The 21,125-nt window shown below is 52.5% G+C and overlaps 1 protein-coding gene across 3 annotated transcripts in view; it reads left to right on the forward strand.

Annotated features, from left to right (window-relative positions):
- PRKCB (protein kinase C beta) overlaps positions 1-21,125 on the forward strand; it is a gene marked incomplete at its 3' end in the record, with an annotated part of 295,893 nt that overhangs the window by 206,409 nt on the left and 68,359 nt on the right. For all 3 annotated transcript variants that reach the window (XM_079800688.1, XM_079800686.1, XM_079800687.1), the window contains exons 6-8: positions 2,234-2,390; positions 3,624-3,758; positions 8,927-9,023. In XM_079800688.1, the coding sequence (XP_079656814.1) occupies positions 2,234-2,390; positions 3,624-3,758; positions 8,927-9,023 (389 nt within the window). The remainder of the gene's footprint in view (positions 1-2,233; positions 2,391-3,623; positions 3,759-8,926; positions 9,024-21,125) is intronic.

Here is a 21,125-nt window from a genome sequence, read left to right on the forward strand (position 1 = left end):
GAGGCACTTGTTAGAAAAGCAGACTTACTGAGTCTGTCTGAGGGCGGGGCGCGGGGTTCTACGCTGCATGCTGGGGTTTGAAAGGCGCTCTCGGAAGGGGTCAGATGCAAAGGTCAGATGCACTATTCTCAGGAAGAGAAACCACTGCTTCAGATCAGTTCATTCAGAAATGGCTAAATCTTCATAATAAAAACGGACACACGTAGTACAGGAGGGCAGTGAGTAATAATAAAATAATTGAATAATAGTACTATAGCTAGCATGTATTGACTATATCCTAGGCCCCAGATTCTATGCCAAACATGTGTATTCTTTATCTGATTGTACTCTTCTAACGACCAATGAGTTGTGCATTACCCCCATTTTATCAGTCAAGAAGCTGAGTGCAGGGATGTGAGGAAATGATAGGGAAGATGCAGATTCTGGCATCTTGCAGCCCTGTATCCACAACACTGTACGACCTGGCTACTGTGTCATTAGCGACCAACTTATGTTGCATAAATTCGGTTTTATGTCTTCCTTGGGGACAGGATCAACATCGTATGTTGTCCCTTTTGTCCCCTGTGCCCAGCAGAATGCCTACACACAGTAGGGACTGGCTATGGAGCTTAACCAAAGGAAACAAGCTTGCTCCTGGTGCAGGAATGAGATGTAAGATTGGGGGGTACTGAGATTGAATTGAGAACGTGGTGTCATTTCTGGGCTGACAAGCTCCAGGTAGGAAGTGACTGATGGGTGGAAGCAAAGGATGCAGGAAGGAGCGGGATGCTTTACCCCCTACTATGCAAATTTCTGATTTAATGTTTTACTGCACTTTTGGGACAGTTATAAACAGTGTTGAACCATGGCAGTGGTCATGGATATCTGTCTCATTCCTGAGCTTAAGGGATTGCATTTATCATGAACTGTGGTGCTATTATTTCAGATAGCCTTCATTCTGTGAATGAAATCAGCTATTTCTAGCTAACTGCAGCGATCTGTGGTTTCCCCCTTTGCCCTGTAGATATGATGACTATTTTAACAATAGATTTTCTAGGGTTGAACCATCTTTGCATTCTTGCTAGGAGTCATTATATATTAGCCTTCTGATATATAATAGCTTAATTCAACCCAATATATTACTTTGGATTTTTCTTTCATAAGTGATATGGTTGGCACTGTAACCTTAAGATCTGTACAACTCACAAGATCTACACCATTTCCATTTTCTCATCTCCTTCCCTTGGCTACGAATGCACTTCTTCCTGGTTCTCCAGCCTGATGTTGTATTCCACCTTAATGTGGCCAGCACCTACACTGCCTACCCTCTGCTTTCCTCCCTTCTCTCGGCCGGCTTATAGCCTTCTTTATGCAGTGCTCTTGATTGAGGGTGGAGCCAATATTTTTCCAGCCTCCTCTCTATGGGCTGTTTGGGTTCTGGGTACGGGTGCTGCCTGGATGATGGATGTATCTTGGCTTAGTGGACAGCTCTTTCTCTTCTAGCTCTCTCTTTTTGAATTGAGTAAAATTCACATAGCATACTACTAAAAAAGTGGCATTTGGTGCATTCATAGTGTGCACATAGCCATCATCTCTGTCTAGATCCAAGAAATTTTTATCGCCTGTAAAGGAAACCACATACCCATTAAGTAGTCACTCACCATTCTCCCCCGACCCCCAGCCCCCGGCAACTGCTAGTCTGCTTTCTGTTTATGAGAATGACCTGTTCAGGATGTTTCATATTCGTGGAATCATACAACACGTGACCCTTTGTGTCAGGCTGCACACGTGTTTATAGCAGCCCTGTTCACAATGGCCAAAGGTGGGAACAGCCGAATGCGGGTCAGCTGAGGAGTGCTGAGCACGTGAGCTGTTAGTCAGTGGAAGGGAAGCGCTGGTGCTGCAGCATGGACGAGTCTTGAGAACGTGGTGCTAAATGGAAGATGCCAGTCTTCCCGTGGCCTCTGTGGAAACACGCTCAGAGAGCGGACAGTCAGTCTTAGGGGTGCAGGGGGAGAGTGGGGAAAGTCAGCGATCCATTTTAGACCAATGCAGAGCAGAGCCCCTATCTCGTCAGTTAGTCTCGCTTTGCGTGCATCTTAGCTATTGAGGTTAATGAAATAAAATCGCCATTAAGGGAGTGTGGTGCCAAGACCCCCCCCCCCCCCGCCCCCGCAGGCTCTACAGCCACTGCCCGTTGGTGCTTAAACGTTCTGGGCGCCATTCATGCTGAAAGTGCTTTCTCTCTTTTCAGTAAGAGATGCTAAAAACCTTGTCCCCATGGACCCCAATGGCTTGTCAGATCCCTACGTGAAACTGAAACTCATTCCTGACCCAAAAAGTGAGAGCAAGCAGAAGACCAAGACGATCAAGTGCTCCCTCAACCCCGAGTGGAACGAGACATTCAGATTGTAAGTTGAAATTATTGCAGCCCAGCATGGGGGGTGGGCCCCCGAGATGGGGAGTTCCTCTCCCAGCTGGTTCCTCCCCTCCTTCCCTCCCTCCCTCCCTCCTTCCCTCCCTCCCTCCCTCCCTCCCTCCCTCCCTCCTTCCCTCCCTCCCTCCCTCCCTCCCTCCCTCCCTCCCTCCCTCCCTCCCCCATTTCCTCTCCTACTCCTTCCTTTCTCCTTTTCCTCCCCTTCCATCTGCATTTTTGCATTGCAAGCCCAGTAAACATTGATCCCACATTTTTTTTTAATAGAGTTGAGAATGTCTGTGGTGTGGGGGAGTGGGTGGCATAGAAAATAGTGTGATGTGTTGCTAGGTGAAGGCAAGCTGTGGGAAGCTCAGGGTCTCGCAAACCCATAGGGTGTGGTGCTAACCTCTCCAGGGCTGAGTTTATGGAAAATGCTGGGCCTGCGCCCGCTGGGCGCTCCTGCCAGCTTCCACGGAGGGTCTTCCCTGGCCGGTGCTCCGAGAACCCGGGGATCGTTTTTTCGACACACCTGGGCCAACAGGTGTTAGTGATATCGGCCGGTGTTTATTGAGCACATACTATGTATGACAAGCACCGTATTAAGTGATCTGGCTCCGTTGGCCATTTCAACCCATTTTACCAACGTGCCCCACGTCCCACAGCAAACACGGGGCGGAGAGTCAGCCTTTGATAGGGACGTGAGAGGCTGCGGCTCAAAGCATGATTCCTTGAGGGTAGCCTCGTCCCCTCTCTCCTCTCTCAAAGCCAGTCTAGGGGCCCATCTCAGCCTCAGCCAAGGAGAGGCCTCAGAATAGGCATTTTCCCCCAGACCAGCACCTGCGAGACTCTCCAGCCATTTCCCCAGCCTCGCCCTATAACCCACATGTGTGCTAACACCCACACAATCACACAGTCGACACTGTATTTCTTATAGTGACTCTGCCCACAAGGTTCCCAGCACACCGCGAGCCCTGGTGAGACACGGGGAGGCAGCAGGAGCTGCTGGGACTGCGCCTCAGCGCGGCAGGCCTCCCCCTGAGCCACAGGCTGTCAGTCAGAGAAAGGTCTTCCTCGCGGGGAGCGCCGGGGATGGAAACGGAATAGGTTTCTTGCAGCAGCTTGTAATCTCTCAAAGTTCCCGCCTTCGGGCCTTGCCCTCTTGCACGTTTCATCTGCTTGCGAGATCACCGTCGCCGGCACTGACCTCCCGGTCTCTCTCTCCCTGCAGCCAGCTGAAGGAATCGGACAAAGACCGGAGGCTGTCCGTGGAGATCTGGGACTGGGACCTGACCAGCCGGAACGACTTCATGGGCTCTCTGTCGTTCGGGATCTCGGAGCTGCAGAAGGCGGGGGTTGACGGCTGGTAAGGAAGGTTTGCCATGGCAGCCGTAGCACAGCTGGGTCCACCAGACGTGGGACCGGCACTGTCTCCCTCTCCTCCTGCAAGTGCCGTCCTGACGCAGAGTCCCAGAGTGAAGGCTGGTGGATTGGACTGGCCTCACAGATACGTTTTATTTGGTCCTCGTGCTGAAAAGAAAGAAAAAGAATTAATTGCCAATATTTTAAAAGTCAAGACTTCCCATAAAAATCTGGACTTATGTCTTGAAAAACCAGGAAAATCTGGGCCCACTGGGCCCAATCACATGAGAACGGGTGAAGAGTTAATGTCCCCTTAGACAGGATTCTGTCTTTGCCACAGTCCCCACCACTCCCTATTGTTTGACACCAGCCCCACCTCACACAATTATGTGCCCTAACTGGCCCCACAGCTACTACAGCAGCTCTCACAATTTACCCTAAAGTTGTGCGCAACCACGGCCAGATCTGGACCTCTTAAGAGGTCTTCCGGGGGCTGCGGCCACGCCTGGGACTCGCTGGCCGGGCTGTAGCATGTCTCCTTCGGCTGGGCTTTTGCCAGGTCCCTTCCTGAGGCAAAAGCTCGTTGCCAGTATTCCCAACAGGGAGGCTGGGAAGCCTCCGGGCAGCTGTCTGGGTGAAGGCGTCCAAGCAGACGGTCCCACCTGGCGCCGTCAGTGTGGGAGAGTGGTAGCGGCAGCTCTGGCTTCTGGAAGAGAAACCCTCGCATTTCCGAGTGGCCTCGGGGCCTTTTCAGTTCACGTGAAAGTCAATCAAAATCAAACTGGTTTAGCAAGAAAGAGAACAGGATCCCCGGGACCACCTTGCAAATGCCTTGTCTCTCCTCCTACCGACCAGGGGCTTCCTCTAACTCTGTGGGCACTGAGTGTCTGCTCCGTCTGTCACTAGAGGTATGTGAGTGTGGACGGACGTGCTCCGCGGAGCTGGCTTCCGGAGCGGGTAGGCCTTGAGGAGGAAATTAGAGAGCGAATCACGGCAGGAGCAGACAAGCCAAGAGGACAGAGCCCAGGCAAAAAAGAAAAGAAAATGACCAGGTGCCTTAAAGCGCAATGCACAAATGGTTAAAAACACAATTCTCATCCAGGAGAATTTCTCAGGGCTCCCTTAGCTCACCGGGGGGAAACCCGGAGGCAGCGCGGCTGGCCCGAAGGGGTGTGTCGGTAGGAGGAAGGCTGACTTGACCGGGAGCTGGAGGAAACGGCCGCTGAGCATCAGTGAGCCGCCTGGCAGGTGTCACGTGGGGACAGCGGGCCCGAATCTCACCCGCTCACAGTTAGCATCGTCCCTGCAGAGCGGGGGCCGCCGGGGCCCACCGGGTTGGGAGCAGGTGGAGCACTGTGAGGGAGGAGGAGCGCATTAGAAAATGCCCCAGCAGGATATTAACAGGTCACAGCGTCATCTTTTCCCTTTCCCCAAGTTTTGGATCATCGTTCTTAGCATATGGATGAGTTAACTTTGCACACTGCCCCATGACCACTCCAGATTCCGTGTCCCTTCCTCTTTAAGTCAGGCCCAGAGAGGGCAGAGGAAGAACATGGGGCCCCGGGGGTCTGGGGAGACGGGAGGGAAGGCCATTGAGACGATGATTACTGCAATAGCAGCAGCGCCGCAGTCTCACCGGGTTGCTGGCACTAGGCTGACCACTCCCCAGGATCGGGAGTCACCCGGATGCAGCAGTGACCAGATGTGCAGAGAGCCCTTTACTACGTGTGAGCTGGGGGGGCGGGGGGAGGACTGTGCAGCTGTGGGGCGCCATCTGGCTTCATGCTGGAGTCCCAGTCCCTGCCCATCGCCTCTGGGAGGTCCCTCCACATTGTCCTCTTTGTCCCACCCCCAGGCCACTGCCAGGCTGCACCCCCTCAGCACTTCCTGCCCCTCATGTCGGAGTCTCCACCGTGGCGAGCCCTCCACCCTTCCCCACCCACGGCTGCTCTCTCGGGCCCTCCCTGTAGGTCTCTGCCCAGGGCCCCATGAGGGGGCACAGCCCCTGCTTTCACCCTACCCTCACCCTTCTCCTTCCCAGGGTTCTCTGGGCCCCAGAGGGCGGGGCTGTGCCCACGGGTGCCGCCGCCCTCCTGGCCCCACAGCAGAGTGCAGGGAGGACAAATGGCTTCCTGGAGAGGGACAGCACGGCAGGACTACGCCCCATTATCACTGCGCGTACACCTGCATCCTCCGTGGATTCTCCAGCCGTTCTGGGCGGAGCACGGTTCCTGGGATCAGAGGAGTTAAGCGAGGTGTGTGGGGCACAGCTCATAAGTGACAGGGCTGGGGCTCGGCCCAGGTCATGGCAGTGGCACAGCCTAAGCACAAGCACATGCACTCTGCCTCCCGCCACAGGGCGGAGCTCGGACCACAGAGCCTCCCAGTGGGCGGGGTGCTTTGTGACTCAGCTCTCTGACGGGGCCTTCTCGGCAGATAAGACTCCACTCACCACCGTGATTACAGCCCGCCCCTCCACCTTTTAGGAAAGCTGTGAAGTCCATGAAATTGTAGTTGGGAGGGAACTCTTGCAAAATAAAAGCCCTCCTCAGATTTTGCAGATAAATGTCCTCTTCAGATTTAGGGCCAAAACATCCCTGATTCTGTCTTAACTCTAAATGTACCAAATTCTAGAAATTTGGATCCTTGTTCCAGGAATCCTTTTAACACTGTGTGGTCTAGAGTAAGTCACGCCCCGGGCCTGAGCCTCAGTTTCCCCGCCTGAAGGGCTGAGCTCTCCCCGTGATGCTGCGCCGAGGCTGGGGCGGCAGAGCAGCTGGGGGCTCCGGCGGGCGCGCCCCTCAGGCCCTGCTGCCTGGCCGCCAGCTCCGTCTGAGTCTGGTTCTCCTCTCGGCTCCTCATCTTATTTATGCTGTCTCCTCGCCTCCCCTTGTGTTCCAGAGGTTCGTCTGCTTTATTGTTGTTTTCCCCCCAAAGAATCGGCTCTGGGGTTTGTATCAAGTCTGCGCTTCTTTTTCTCTTTTCCTGTAGGTTTGTTTTGTGGCCTTTGAATTTCAGCTGAACATTTTGCTAATGTATTTTTCCTCTCTTAACCTCTTCCTCGCTTTAAAAACAATGAACAGCCCTGACCGGTTTGGCTCAGTGGATAGAGCATCGGCCTGCAGACTGAAGGGTCCCAGGTTCGATTCCGGTCAAGGGCATGTACCTTGGTTGCGGTCACATCCCCAGTAGGGGGCGTGCAGGAGGCAGCTGATCGATGTTTCTCCCTCATTGATGTTTCTAACTCTCTATCCCTCTCCCTTCCTCTCTGTAAAAATCAATAAAATATATTAAAAAACAAAACAACGAACAGGCACTGGAGGGAAGGGATTTCCTCCCAGTTCTGACACGTTGCGTTCTAGCTGTCGCTGCTTACGCCGGTGTGCATGTGTCGTTAATTTCCTTCCCAGCTGCTTCCACAGTAGCCCCTCTTAGCCGTGGGTGGACCCCAGTGCCTCCTGGAACTCCGGATGGTACCGCACCCCACACAGGCCATGTTTTTCCCACACACACCTTCTCACTAAAGGACGCACCCATGGCTTCTCTTGACGTATCCAAATGCCAGCGTCACGCCGGTTAGGCTTTGGGGCCACTCTTCGGTAAAACGAGGGTGACGTGAATATAAGCCCTGGGTTACTGGGACAGCTGCTCTGGTCACTAGGACGGCCGCCAAGTGACTGACGGTGGCCTCGCTGGAGGCAGGGATGGCACAGCTGGGCTGCCACTCGCCTCCTGCTTTAGCGAGGAGGGGGCACGGCACAGAGCCTTCGGTTCTACCGTCTACTTAGACTTGGGCACCTTTGAGTTGATATGTTTATATTTTTACAGTTACCTGGTCCTTGAAACAAGTTACGTTGGCCTTATTTCTAAGAGAGATCAAGTGTCCTTTCAAAGTGAATTTATTATTAAAAAAAGAGATCATTTGGTGAAAATGATTAGTTGAGAATCCAGATTTATCGAAATCCACGAAGGTGGGCAAAGTCTGCCAAACCCCCCTCCGTGCCTCTTCCTGTGACTTGGCTTTGTGGATGTTTCCAGAAGCCCCTGCTGTGTCAGGGCACCCTTCTTGACTTCTGGCGAAGACACGGGTGCTGTCTCCGTTGGTTTTCCGTTTGGAAGGCAGTGGGACCCTTGAAGGGGAGATTGGATATGAAATGTGGAGGCCCGGCTGGCCCTCTGCCTGGACTCACCAAGCCTTGTGTTCAGAGGCTGCCTGGGATGCTCTGTGGATGGAGAGAAACCTGTTTGCTTAGGAGGCCTCTTTGGGGAGTGAGGCGTTGGGGGATCTTCCCTCACTGACTCGAATGCCTGCCAATGCCCTTTTCCCTCCCCGCTCTCCTCTCACCGACCAGGGGGACGCGTCTTGGTGGTCAGGGAAAACGGGAGCACCAGGCTTATTTAATGACGTCACTATCAGTGATGGTGATGATGGTGCCTGTTACTGAACACGTGCTAAGTGCCAGGACTCTGCTCATTTTTCATGCATCATCATATCTTGCCTTCACAATGATCCTATGAGGAAGAGGCTTTTATTCCATTTAAAGATGAGAAAAACCAAGACTCCGAGGGCCTAACCAGCTTACCCAAGGAGTCCTGGAGGCAAAGGCAGGGGTGCGATTCGGACAGAGACGGGTCCGACTCCAGGACTGGTGTCCCTAGCCGCGGAGGGAGTCTGTCCCGCTAGAGACCGAGCACTTTGGGGCGCAGTCATGCGCGTGCCCAGTGCCAGGACAGCACGCCGCAGCGTGCGTAAAAGAAGAGGGCGGCGCAGTGCTGGCAGAGGGACAGGAATGCGGGCACAGAGCTTCAGAGCAGCTTCCAGGACAGAAATCACCCAATGGGCAAACAGTAGGTGCCAACTTGCAGTACTGAGTGATATACCGTAACTAAGACAGTTGTGGGGGAGAGAACGAGAGAGAGAACGAGAGTATGCTACACCCTGTAAGCACAGAATGTATATTTTCTGATGTCCATAGAATAGTTACAAAAATACATAGCATACCTGGCTACACACACACACACACACACACACACACACACACACACACACCCCAGGACAAAACCCCTCCACATGTTGTAGGCGTAGAGCTTCCCTAGGCCTCCTTCCCGGGTTCTGCCGATGAGATGCTGCTGCGCAGTCACGGAATCTGCCTGGCCCTTGTCTCCCTTTAGGTTTAAGCTGCTGAGCCAGGAGGAGGGCGAGTACTTCAACGTGCCCGTGCCGCCGGAAGGAGGCGAAGGCAATGAGGAGCTGCGGCAGAAGTTTGAGGTGAGCGGTCTCCCTTCCCGCCTCCTGGGAACCCGTGAGCCTGCCCTGTGCCGTCTGTCCCATTCGCGGCGCTGTTCCTAGCGCGGCCTTTCCCAACTCCGGGCCTTGCCATGGTGTCGCCCAGAAAACTCCTGTTTACCCTTCAAGACCTCAGTGAAATGCTCCTGCCTTGTGAGGCCACCCCTGCCTCCCTGTGTTCCTTCAGACTGAGACTTTTCTGGGAAGTGCTTGCTCACTGCCGGGCGCTTTGGGGTGTGGTCGGGGCCGGGGTGATGGTGAGCACAGCCACAGAGCAGTGATGTGCTTTGGAGGCTGAGGCGGGAGGTTTGCTGAGGGATAGAGTCTGGGTTGGGTGTTGGGAGGTGGTGCTGTCGTGTGGAAAATGGAACTGACTGTGCTGGGGGCTCCATGAAATACCCGTGGGCGTATCTTCCAAAGCACCCGGACCCTGACCTTGGCCCCGACCTTGGGCTCTAGTGCTGGCTCTGCTTCTGTTCCGACAAACCCCTTCCCTTCTGTGGGGCCCAGTAGACCCTATTTTCATCTGCCTGAGAGCAACTGGATGTAGGTACATCCCAGTTTCACAGAGAAAGCGTTTTGGGAAGATGGGCTTGAGTTCTGTCATTATTTGTGTACTGAGGGTTTTTAAAGTTGTCCCATGAGGGAAAACATGGTTTTGTTCATGTTTACCAATTTTAGATAAGTGGTGACGGCTTACTGACTGAAAAAATGTACAGCATGGCTAGAAAAATAGATCGCCATCACTGCTATCCATCAAAAACCTCACAAGCAAATGAAAAAAATACAACCAGGGAACGTTCTTTGGACGAGAGGCCCCTGGTACTTTGGGGACGTAGAGGGAACGTAAGCTTGTCTGGAGCATGGGGCCGGCGTCCCTGAGGAAACAGCAACGGGCATTACCAAGTAAAGAGGGGAAGCATGCCGTGCAGAGGGGGCAGCACGTGCAAAGGCCCTGTGGCGGGGAGTGGCAGCCGCTGCCTGAGACCGACCACCAGGCACTGTGGGAGAGCAGGGAGAGCCGAATTGAGCTCAGGCAGGGCTGCGGAGGGAGGGGAGGTCCAGAAGGGCTGTGCTGGCCTTAGCAAGGATTTTGCCTTTTATTTCAAGAGCCATGTTAGTTTTCCCCTGAACCTGACAGAAATAGCACTGGAGTGTTGACCCATCTCTTGAGCCTGTGCCCTCCACAAAACCTGGACTATGGTGGCAGTCCTGACCCAGTGGGATATCCTTTCCTGGAAACAAGTGGGATGAGCATGCTGGCCTTGAGCTTAAGCTGAACTTGGTAACTGGGGTCATTCCCGTACACTTGGGTCAAGGCCAGAGGAGCTGGTAGGCGGACTTCCCCCCCAGCAGTGCTGAGAACTGGACCCTGTCTGATAAAAGCAGTCCTTGCAGAGACCATTGCTCTCTCTTTCCCTCACCTGAAGACGTGTCCATTTGCTGCCGTTAAAATGTATTATTACTGTGGGTGACAGAACACCAGGGCAGTATTTCCTTGCGTAAAATGAAGTCGCCATTTTGCAAAATGATTTCTTCTGTCCTCGGGCAGAAGGAACACGTTTCCGACGCGAGCGGAGCACTTGCCTGGGCCAGCTCCTGCTTGGAGGAACGGGCTGTTTCGTCTGCGTGCTTCCAGCAAGAGCCCGCGCGTGCTGTGGTCCTGGGTTATAATCGCTCGGGGCCAGAGTTGTTGCCTAAAACGTGTTTCTGACAGATTGGAAAGTATTCTCAGACACATAGAGGAATTTCAGTTGACCCTGAACGTGAGAAATGTAATCCCTGTGCAATAACCAATTAGCACCTAGAATGACTCAGACATTATTTTCAAGTCTCTGATCTGGAGAAATTCCGAGTGACGGTAAAGTCAAGCTGCTGGAGTTGGGGTAATAGAACTTCACAGTTGGGGTGTGTGGGGTGCAGCTACCACGTGTGGTCCATTTCAGAAGGTCGGAGTGGGCTCTGTATGGACTCTCTTCTGACTGTGGGCTTGCCGATGGGCCAGGGAAGGGAAGGCACCATTTTGGATGCTCAGAGTGGGTTTTCTGAGATTTTTCTAAATAATTTCTTAGAGTTTTTAGATTTAAACATGCCGACTGTGTGCCATGTATTATTTTAAGTGCTTTAGAAATATTAACTCGTTGAATTTACTCCTCATGACCATTTTGAATGGTAGATGCCATCCCCAGCCCCATGTTCCTTTCACCAATGAGGCCCCAGAGGTTCAGCTGCCTTCTCCCACCCCACACTGCTCACGGCCCTGCCCCGCGGGCCCCCAGCAGGGACTGTAAGGGCTGCAGCGCAGGCAGTTTCTCTGGAGGAGGTCCCAGAGGCACGCAGAGCAGTGGGGAAGGGATGTGCGGGAAGCAGGGGGCCGAGTGCACGTGCTATCAGCCACGTACGCTGTGGGCCACCGGGGTTTCGTCCGCTGGGAACGGAACGCGTGCTCAGGGCTCCCAGTCGAGGGGCAGGAAGCTGAAGTGTCCACCCGCTCCCTTCCGTTCGTGGCTGAGGGCTGCTTCCCGGGGAGTAACTCGCCAGCACTTCCCACTCGCCCTGCCAGTGGGCTGTGTGCTCGTGCACCGGGAGCCCAAGGCAGGGCCACGGGTGTCCTGGGCCAGCAGCCCCGTGGGGAGAGGAGTGTCCTGGGCCCTGCAGGACACCTGGGCCGCCTCCGGGCAGCGGAGCCTATTCTGTACCAGGGGTTCAGAGCCAGGCTGCTTGGCTTTGAGCCCCAATCCTGCCCTACCTTGCTGAGGGCTGTAGACAAGTTACTTGATATCTCCGAGCTTTTGATTCTTCACCTGTCAAATGGGGACTTGGCACTTCTTGCCTCCTAGGCTGTGTGAGGGTTGTCTGAGATAATGCGTTTAGAATGGCATCTGGCACGTCACAGCATTCAGATGTCAGGTCGTCCTTATCACGATCAGCTTCCCCTTTGGCATAAAGCACGCCCAGGGTGCTCCCGGGCTTGGGAAGGGCTGTGTGTGGGTCGGGCGCATCTACAGGACCTTCTGCCACCACAGCTGGGTCCGGGGCCGTGGGAGCGCCTTGTAGGGGTGGGGGTGGCCGAGGAGTCAGCTTACACCAGGACAGGTGTTAGTCACCCGAAGGAGCCCCGGAGGCTGCCAAAGCGCCTTTGCTCTCCCCAGCGCGGCCTGTAAACAGCATTAACTTGGTCTTCGCTCCGAGTGCTTCTAGTGCTCGCTTTCTCCTTGAGCGCCCAGTTCTAGGCCGCTGAGTCACAGACATGAAAAGGCAGCCTTAGTGCTTCCTGTGTCTGAAGCCATGTCAACCCAGCGAGATGGAGGACAGTTTTAATTTGGGCCTCGATTTTACAGTGTTTGCTTTGATGGACAGGCTGCTAGGCATGAGGTTACTGGTATCAACCGGTGGTCACTGGTGCCACCTCAATGCCAACAGAACCCCTCATATGGGGTGCAGTGAAGAAGGAAACTATTTGGTGGAAACAGCTCAACAATGATACATGATAGTTTACCCCCACCAGTCAGATGGCAAAACATCTTCGGTGCTTCAGCTCTAGTCCCTGAAATGTAGTCTTCCGTCTTTTTTATATTTTTTAATTTCAGAGAGGAAGGGAGAGGGAGAGAGAGAAACATCAATAATGAGAGAGAATCATTGATCGGCTGCCTCCTACATGCCCCACAATGGGATCAAGCCTGCAACCCGGGCATGTGCCCTTGACCGGAAACGAACTGGAACCCTTTGTTCCTCAGGCTGACACTATCGTCAGAGCCAAACTGGCTAGGGCCAGTCTTCGGTATTTGGTGGAAAGTAGCTCCCTGAGCCAGAGGAGAGCTGGCTCATATAGACAGAAATCCCCACCCTGGTCCCTGATTGGTCCATTCTCATGCTAATGACTGAATCCTCACAGTTTGGTCCAAAAACACTGTTCTTATTGGTCAGAATAGAGTTGCTCTGATTGGTCAGAGCTGCACAGTTCCCATTGGGTGGGGGAAAGCCTCAGTCCTTTTGGGTGAAATAGGATTCCAGGAATCCTATCTAATAAAAGAGTAATATGCAAATTAACCATCACTCCACCACACCCACCAGCCATGCCCACCAGCCACGCCTACCAACCAATCAGAGCGAGTATGCAAATTAACACCAACCAAGATGGCTGCAGCCACAGAGAGCAGGAGGGAGGCTTGGGTTTCCCTGGCAATGGAGGAAGCCAAGCTTTCCACACACCCTGGCAGGCCCAGGCCTCCACTCAAGGGTACAAAGTTTCAATTATAGAAGGTAAATAAATTCCAACAGAAATGGCGGCAGCCATGGAGCTGGAAGAGCAGGAGGCTAGGGTTGCCCCGGGCGATGGAGGAAGCCAAGCTTCTGCAGCCCTGGCCGGCTCAGGCCTTCACTCCAGGCTACAAAGTTTCAATTATAGAAGATACATAAATTCCAACAGAAATGGCTGCCACCATGGAGCGAGCAGGAGGCTTGGCTCCGCTCCAGGCTACAAAGTTTCAATTGTAGAAGATAAATAAATTCCTGATACCAGGGCCTCCGCTTGGGTCGCCGGGGGGCATGGCTGGCCTGCCAACCACCACAGGCCCCTCGCCCAGGCCGCCCCACACCCCAAGGGAACCCCCACCCTGATCCGGGACACCCTTCAGGGCAAACCAGCTGGCCCCCACCCGTGCACCAGGCCTCTATCCTATCTAATAAAAGAGTAATATGCAGATTGACCATCACTCTAACACACAAGATGGCTGCCCCCATATGGTCAAAGATCCTGCCCCCATGTGGACACAAGATGGCCACCACAAGATGGCCAGCAGGGGAGGGCAGTTGGGAGGGACCAGGCCTGCAAGGGAGGGCAGTTGAGAGGGACCAGGCCTGCAAGGGAGGGCAGTTGGGGGTGATCAACCCTGCAAGGGAGGGCAGTTATGGGTGACCAGGCCGGCAGAGGAGGGAAGTTGGGGCAAACAGGCTGGCAGGGGAGCAGTTAGACATCAATCAGGCTGGCATGGGAGTGGTTAGGGGGTGATCAGGCTGGCAGGCAGAAGCAGTTAGGGGCAATCAGGAAGGCAGGCAGGCGAGCAGTTGGGAGCCAGGAGTCCTGGATTATGAGAGGGATGATCTCACCGGGATCGGGTCTAAACGGGCAGTCGGACATCCCTCGAGGGGTCCCAGATTGGAGAGGGTGCAGGCTGGGCTGAGGGACACCCCTCCCCCCGTGCATGAATTTCGTGCACCGGGCCTCTAGTTCATTTATAAGGGCTGGCTCAGATGGCAGAAATGCCTGCAGGCAGTTCAGTGCGCAGGCGGGCAGTTTAGCTCAGAGGCTCCTTCCAGGAGTGCAGTTTGTGTGAGAGGCCTTTGTGCAGAAATGATTGCTAGGCTTCTGCTTTGCTTTTCCTTCCTTCTTTCCCTTCCTTCCTTCCTTCCTTCCTTCCTTCCTTCCTTCCTTCCTTCCTTTCTTCCAAGTTAGCCACCAGGAGCCCCACTTAGTAGGCATCTTTTTTCTTAGGGTTCAGACTGGGAAACCCTGGCCTTTCCAAAGGACACAGGACCTACAAAAGCTCCCTGTATAGGGATCACAAACCCAGGTGTTTTCAGGAGCAAGGCAGATTATAGGAAGAGGAAAAGCTTAGTGTAAGACAGCAGGGGTTGGTGGGGACCGTGGTAAACTAGAGAAGGCATGTCCTATCCAGAGGCACCATGCCTTTCTGAATGGGCTCCATGTTGCCGGATCTACAGTAACATTCCCTTCTTTGTGGGGGATATGTTGCAAGACCCGCAGTGGATGCCTGAAACTGTGGATAGTACCCTATCTACACTGTTTTTTCCGACACATAATACACTTCCTGGCTTCCCTGTGTCATACCCCAATGGCCAGCATCACTACTCTTGCACTCTGGGGCCACCATTAAGTAAAGTCATGGGGACGTGAACACAGGCACTGCGGTGCTACGACAGTCAGTCTCGTGACTGAGAGAGCTGCTAAGTTAGTGGCTTATGTAGCTGGGAGACATGGACAGAGGGTGATTCGCGTCCTGGGTGGCACAGAGTGGAACTGCGTAAGATTTCATCACACTGCTCAGAATGGTGTGTGATTTGAAACTGATGAATTGTTTATTTTTGGAGTTTTTTATTCAATATTTTCAGACCACAGTTGATGGTAGGTAACTGAAACCACAGAAAGCAAAGCTGCGGCTAAGAGAGACGACTGTGTTCTTTATAACAGGGGTGGGGAACGTCCCGTCGCGGGCCGAAAAAGGCCTGCAAAATCATGTGGTCTGGCCCTGCCAAGGCATTAAGGTGAGTTAATTAAAGGTTTGACCAAATACAGCAGCTACTTTTTAAGGTGATAATTTTGTATGGCCCAAGAATGATGTTATTAACATCCAAGTGGCCCTGGCTGGTTTGGCTCAGTGGATAGAGAGTTGGCCTGCGGACCAAAGGGTCCCAGGTTCGATTCTGGTCAAGGGCACATGCCCGGGTTGTGGGCTCAATCCCAGGAGGCAGCCAATCAATGATTCTCTGTCATCATTAGTGTTTCTATCTCTCTCTCCCTGTCCCTTCCTCTCTGAAATCCATAAAATATATTTTAAAAAAATAATAAAATGAACATATCTATATATATAAAAGCCTAAGTGACTAAACGACCGTTTGACTGGTTGCTATGATGCACACTGACCACCAGGGGGCAGACGCTCAATGCAGGAGCTGCCCCCTGGTGGCCAGTGCGCTCCCACAGTGGAAGTGCCGCTCAGCTGATTGACTGGCGCCAGATGCTGGGCTCATGGCTGGCGTTTGCTGCTGTGGCGGTGCGAGCCTCTGCTGCCTCCATGACAGCGTGCTACCAAATTGTAGCGGCAGCAGGCACAGTGGGGCCAGAATGAGCAGGATGAGCGGGAGTGGCACCTGGCCCGGGCTCCTCCCCAGCCGCCTGCCGCTTTGTGCACTACTACATCCCTCGAGGGGTCCCGGATTGCGAGAGGGTGCAGGCCAGGCTGAGGGACCACACCGGTGCACAAATCTGTGCACCGGGCCTCTAGTGAATAAATAAATATCCAAATGGCCCGTGGCAGGAGAAAGGTTCCTCACTCCTGCTTTATTAGAAGCTTGGAATCAGGTGTGTGGAGGACATCTCTTGATTTTTAAGTTGTCAACTTATTTAAATGTTAAAACAACAGACCAGGCTGATAGAGCTATTAGACTTCTGATCTAGAGTCGAGAAGCGTAGATGACATTGTGTTTTAGTCTGTTCAGGTTTCTATAAAAAACGCCATAGGCGGGTGGCCCAAACAAAAAACATTTACTTCTCACAGTGCTAGAAGCTTGAAGTCCAAGATCAAGGTGCCGGCAGATTCCGTGTCTGTGAGGGCTTCCTGGATCAAGGACAGCCACGTTCTAGTTGTCTGCCTTTGGTGGAAGGAACAAGAGAGCCCTCTTCAGGATCTCTTTTATAAAGGCACTGATCCCATTGATGAGGGCTCCACCCATCTCTAAATACCAGCACTCTGGGGGTTCAGATTTCAACATTAACTTTGAGGAGGTCATAAAACATTTATAGGTTTACTAGAGATCCAGTGCACGAAGTTTGTGCACGGGTAGGGTCCCTAGGCCTGGCCGGCAATCAGGGCCGATCTGTGGGGTGACTAGCGGGGCGATCTGGGGGCCCCCGCTGGCACCCACCTTGGCCGGCCTGGGCCTATGGGCTGGGGGCAGCTCCTGCATTGAGCCTCTGCCTCCTGGTGGTCAGTGCGTGTCATAATGGCTGGTTGTTCTGATGTTCGGTTGATTTGCATATTAGGCTTTTATTATATAGGATAGTACATACCTGAGAAAAGTCACAAAAGCAAATTGGGATAAAGTATGGAAAGAGGAATTTTGGCCCCAAATTCAGAGCAAAGAAGGTCACTTGCAGGACTAAGAAATGAAACTATTGGCCACTTGCTGTTCCTTGAAGGACAGAAAAAAACATTTTCTCTAAGCAACGACAATTGGAGAAGTTGGGAAGATCCCAACTCTTCAGCCATGCTTTGCTCGCACGCTGTGCTGGGGCCTAAGCACACGGTAATGGGCATGCGCTGGGGTAGGGTGGGGACCAGGGAAGTCAGGTCAGGGGTCTTCACGGGTTGGAGTGTGTGAATTGGATGAGTCTTGAGTCAGGATTCAAAGAAGGCAGGAGACATAAAGCAAGGAGGTGGGAGGGTGGGAAGGGAAGAACGTGTTTGGGTCAAGACAGCCTGGGGAGCAAAACTCTGGGGCTGAAAAATGAGATTTGGGGATGATGGGAGGCCCTGGCCCCAAAAGGCAATGCAACTTCTGTTTTAGGCTCTTCTCTTGTTTGCATTCTCCCTGATGATCGCATGGTTTTAACTACCCCCTCTATGCCGTAGCCTCCAAATCTCTGTCTCTGGTTTATATATTGTTTCTTAACCCCAAACCCACATAGACAACTGTTTACTGGGTATTTACACTGGGTTGTCCCAGAGACACTTAAATCCCAACATATCTTCCTATAAAGTACATTCACAGCAGCTTTGTTAATAGCCAAAGGGGGACGGGGGCGGGGGCGCAGCACAAATGCCCATCAACAGTAGAATGGATAACCATGGACAATGAACATGATTCAGTGATGCAAAGGAACAAACTCCTGGCTCATGCAGCAACAGGAAGCTAAATGCAAAAGTCTGCCTCCTCTAGAAAGGAAAACTTGTTTCACACGCACGATACTTCCCTAAGCATGTGGGTGTTTCACACCGTGCAATCCTCCCATTCTCTGCAGACACCAACCAGGTGTCCTACAGTTTAATTCAGTTCTGTCCCTAACCACCTGGAGTTAGCACAGACCCCATAGGTGAAGGGCTCAATCCTACAAGGCTGCTCCCACTTGAGACTCCAATCACAAACAGTGGGTCTGAAGGTCGCCCACACTTCTGTCTGGCCGGCCTCTCCAAGACCCCTCTGTGGGTTTTGTAATTTGCCCACAGAGCTCAGAGAAGCACTTCTGTTGTACTGGTTTAGTATGTGATAAGGGATGTGATAAAGGATACAGAGGAACAGCTGGATGGAGAACTACACGGGGCAAGGTCCAGAAGGGTCCCAGGTGCGGGAGCTTCTGTCCCCGGGGGTTGGGGTGCACCACCCTCCCAGCACGTGAATGTGTCCACCAGCCCAGAAGCTCTGCACACCCCACAGTTTGAGGAATTTGTGAGGCTTCATTCTGCAGGCACAATCGATCGGTTACTAACTCCATCTCCAGCCCCAGAAGATGGGGGCCGAAAGTTCCAAGATCCCAATCATGGTAGGTCCTGCTGGGACAGCCTCCATCCAGAAGACATTCAGGAGCCCACCAAGAGTCCCCATATTAGAAAAAAGGATGCTCCTATTGTCCAGGAAATCCCAAGGGCTTTAGGAACTCTGCTAGGAACTCAGATCAAAGGCCAAATAGTAGAACAAAGGACACTCCTCACAGGGGCAGAGACCAAACATATACTTCTTATTGTGTCACATCCTATGGCTCCATGGAGGTGAAGCTACAACACTGACCTTCAGCGATGGAGGTGGGAGCAGGGAGTCCTGTGTGGGAAGGAGGGAGGGGCCGCAGGACTTCCTGAGGGTGGAAATGTTCTACATCCTGATTGGGGTTTCGGTTACTTGTGTTTATACGTTTGTCAGAACTCACAGAACTGCGCACCTAAGATTTATGCATTTCACTCTATCCACCTCAACCTTTAAGACATTAAAACGAAAAAAACGGTGGATGTTTTGTCAGCATGACAAGCAGAATGCTGGTGGAACCACCTGTGGAGAAGCCCTACACCTGGCAGTGTTAAGGCTCGAAGGAAGGGGGAATCTCGTTGACTGAAATCAGACTAGCCACCTCTTCCCCCTTCCGCTCACACGCCAGAGTTTCCCCTCCTCCCCTTCCCATCTCACTGAAAAGCGCCACCACCCTCCCAGGTGCTCCAAACAGAAGTGCAGCTGTCCTTCACTCCTGACCTCCCGCTCCCGATCCGTGTCCAGCCCTGAGAAGTCTGTCTCCCACTTCTTTCCCTCCACACTGCAGACACTGAGTCAGGCCCCGCCATTTCTCACCGTGATGACTGCAGTCACTTCTTAAAGGTTTCAAACTGGCCTCCTCTAACCGAGTCCCTTCCCTAAACTCAGAGTGCTCTTCCCAGGGCCCTGTGAAAACCTGCTGTGCTCACATCAGCCCAGACTTACTGATGGGGTGTGCAAGGCTTTCTCAGCTCCTGGCTGCCTCCCAGGCCACGTCTGCCTTGCCTTCAGTGCTCCAGCCAGATTTTAGTCCTTTGACTGTGTCTTGTTGTTGGCTCGGTAAAGGCTTTCTGCTGCTGACTCCAAATTCTTTACCTGGATAACTCCTAAATACATTTTGTGCAGAGGACCCAATTCCTGCTGGGATGCAAATTCTTTGAGCATCTGTATCTTCTTTGCTCCCTGGTGGAGCCTCAGAATCTAGGGCAATACCTGGCATGTAGCAGGCACTCAATAAGTATTTCTTGAATGAATGAATGACTCTTCCCTAATATTAAACCCCATGGAAAGCTTTTTGTTGCCTCTTTGTCTTATAAAGACAAGTGAGTAACGCAACAATAATTATGTCTACCATCCATTGAGCATCTACTAAGTGACAAGAATGGTGCTGAGAACTTTGTGATACATTATCTCATGTCATTAACTCATTTTCTTGGAAAGGGGACTGAGATTTAGAAAGCAAATGCAAATAAGTGCCTCTCTTTGGTGGTGGGCAGTCCTCATGGATCTTGTGTTCTACTCTGAGGAGAAAGACAATAAGTTAAGAAACAAGTACATATCTGGTTTGTAAGGTGGTGATAAGAGATACGAAGAAAACAAAGTAAATAAGGGGGAGGGAGATTGCTGAGAGCTATTTCATGTCAGGCACTTGGGGAAGAGCTCTCTTAGAGGTGAGGGAGCTCTGGGGAAAGACCTCCAGGTACAGGAGACAGAAAGTGCAAAGACCCTGGGAAAAGAATGTGTTTGGTGCTTTCAGAGAACAGCAACGAGGCCATGTGGTTATAGCAAGGAGAAGGGGCTGAAATAACAGGGTGCAGAGGGGCCAGGTTGTCTGTGGCCTTTGCCTATTTCTCTGACAGAGACAGGAAGGTCTGGGATGTTTGGTGGAGGAGTATTGTGAGTCAGGATTACACAGCTTGTCCACTGCCAGAGTTGGGATTCTAAGCTGAGCTTTTAATGCCACAATTTTCTCACTTCTAGAAGCAATCCAGTAACAAGGCCCTGGCAGCTGCAGGTCTCCCAGCTGTTCTCCTATCTCTCCTTGTTCCAGAGCATTTGCTGCCATTTGAGTCACTATTTTACTGCTCACAGAAGCAGATCCCTCCCCCATTGTACTGAGGACAAACATGGGCCTCACGCATTCATTTATCCATTTAACCAGAAACTATATTAGTTGTCAGGGAAACTGTGGAGAATGAGACATAGTCTGTGCCCCCACTGTTTTCAGTGCGCCTGGGGGAAAAGTGAACAGCCAGTTATCATCCAGTATAAATGGGAGGTGAAAAGAATGAAGGGAGCAAATAGGAACACCTAGTCCAGACACAGGGAATCAAGGAGGACTTGCCTGAGGAAGTAAAACTGGGGTAACTAAGTTGATGAAGGAAGGAAGGAGAAAGAATAGCCATCCATAGAGAAGCAAGAGCACGTGCAAAGGCCCTGAGGTGGGAGGTGAAAGGATGAAGCTGGGTTGCAGGGAAGAAGGACTCAAGGAGTGATGTGTTGGGAGAGCCAGGTAGGGCCCAATCATGCTGGGCCATATTGGCCAGTACACGCTCCAAGGTCTTTATCCTAAAAATGAGTCACCACTGAAGCATTTTAAGCAGGTGGTGACTCGGTTGGGTGTGAGGAAGTGGAAACTTGCTCTGGCTGCATGTGAAGCCCCGTGTGGAGGGAACCAAGGTGACTGTCCAGGTGAGAGCTGATGGCAGGTGATGTTGGTGGAGATGGAAAGAAGATGAATTCTAGAGGCCGCGAGGAGGAAAAGGTGACTGCTCCTGGTGAGATGTGAGGGCTCCAAGAGAAATGGAGGCGCCAAGGATGGCCTCC

Source organism: Cnephaeus nilssonii (genome assembly GCF_951640355.1).
Source record: "Cnephaeus nilssonii genome assembly, chromosome: 2".
Lineage (NCBI taxonomy): Eukaryota > Metazoa > Chordata > Mammalia > Chiroptera > Vespertilionidae > Cnephaeus > Cnephaeus nilssonii.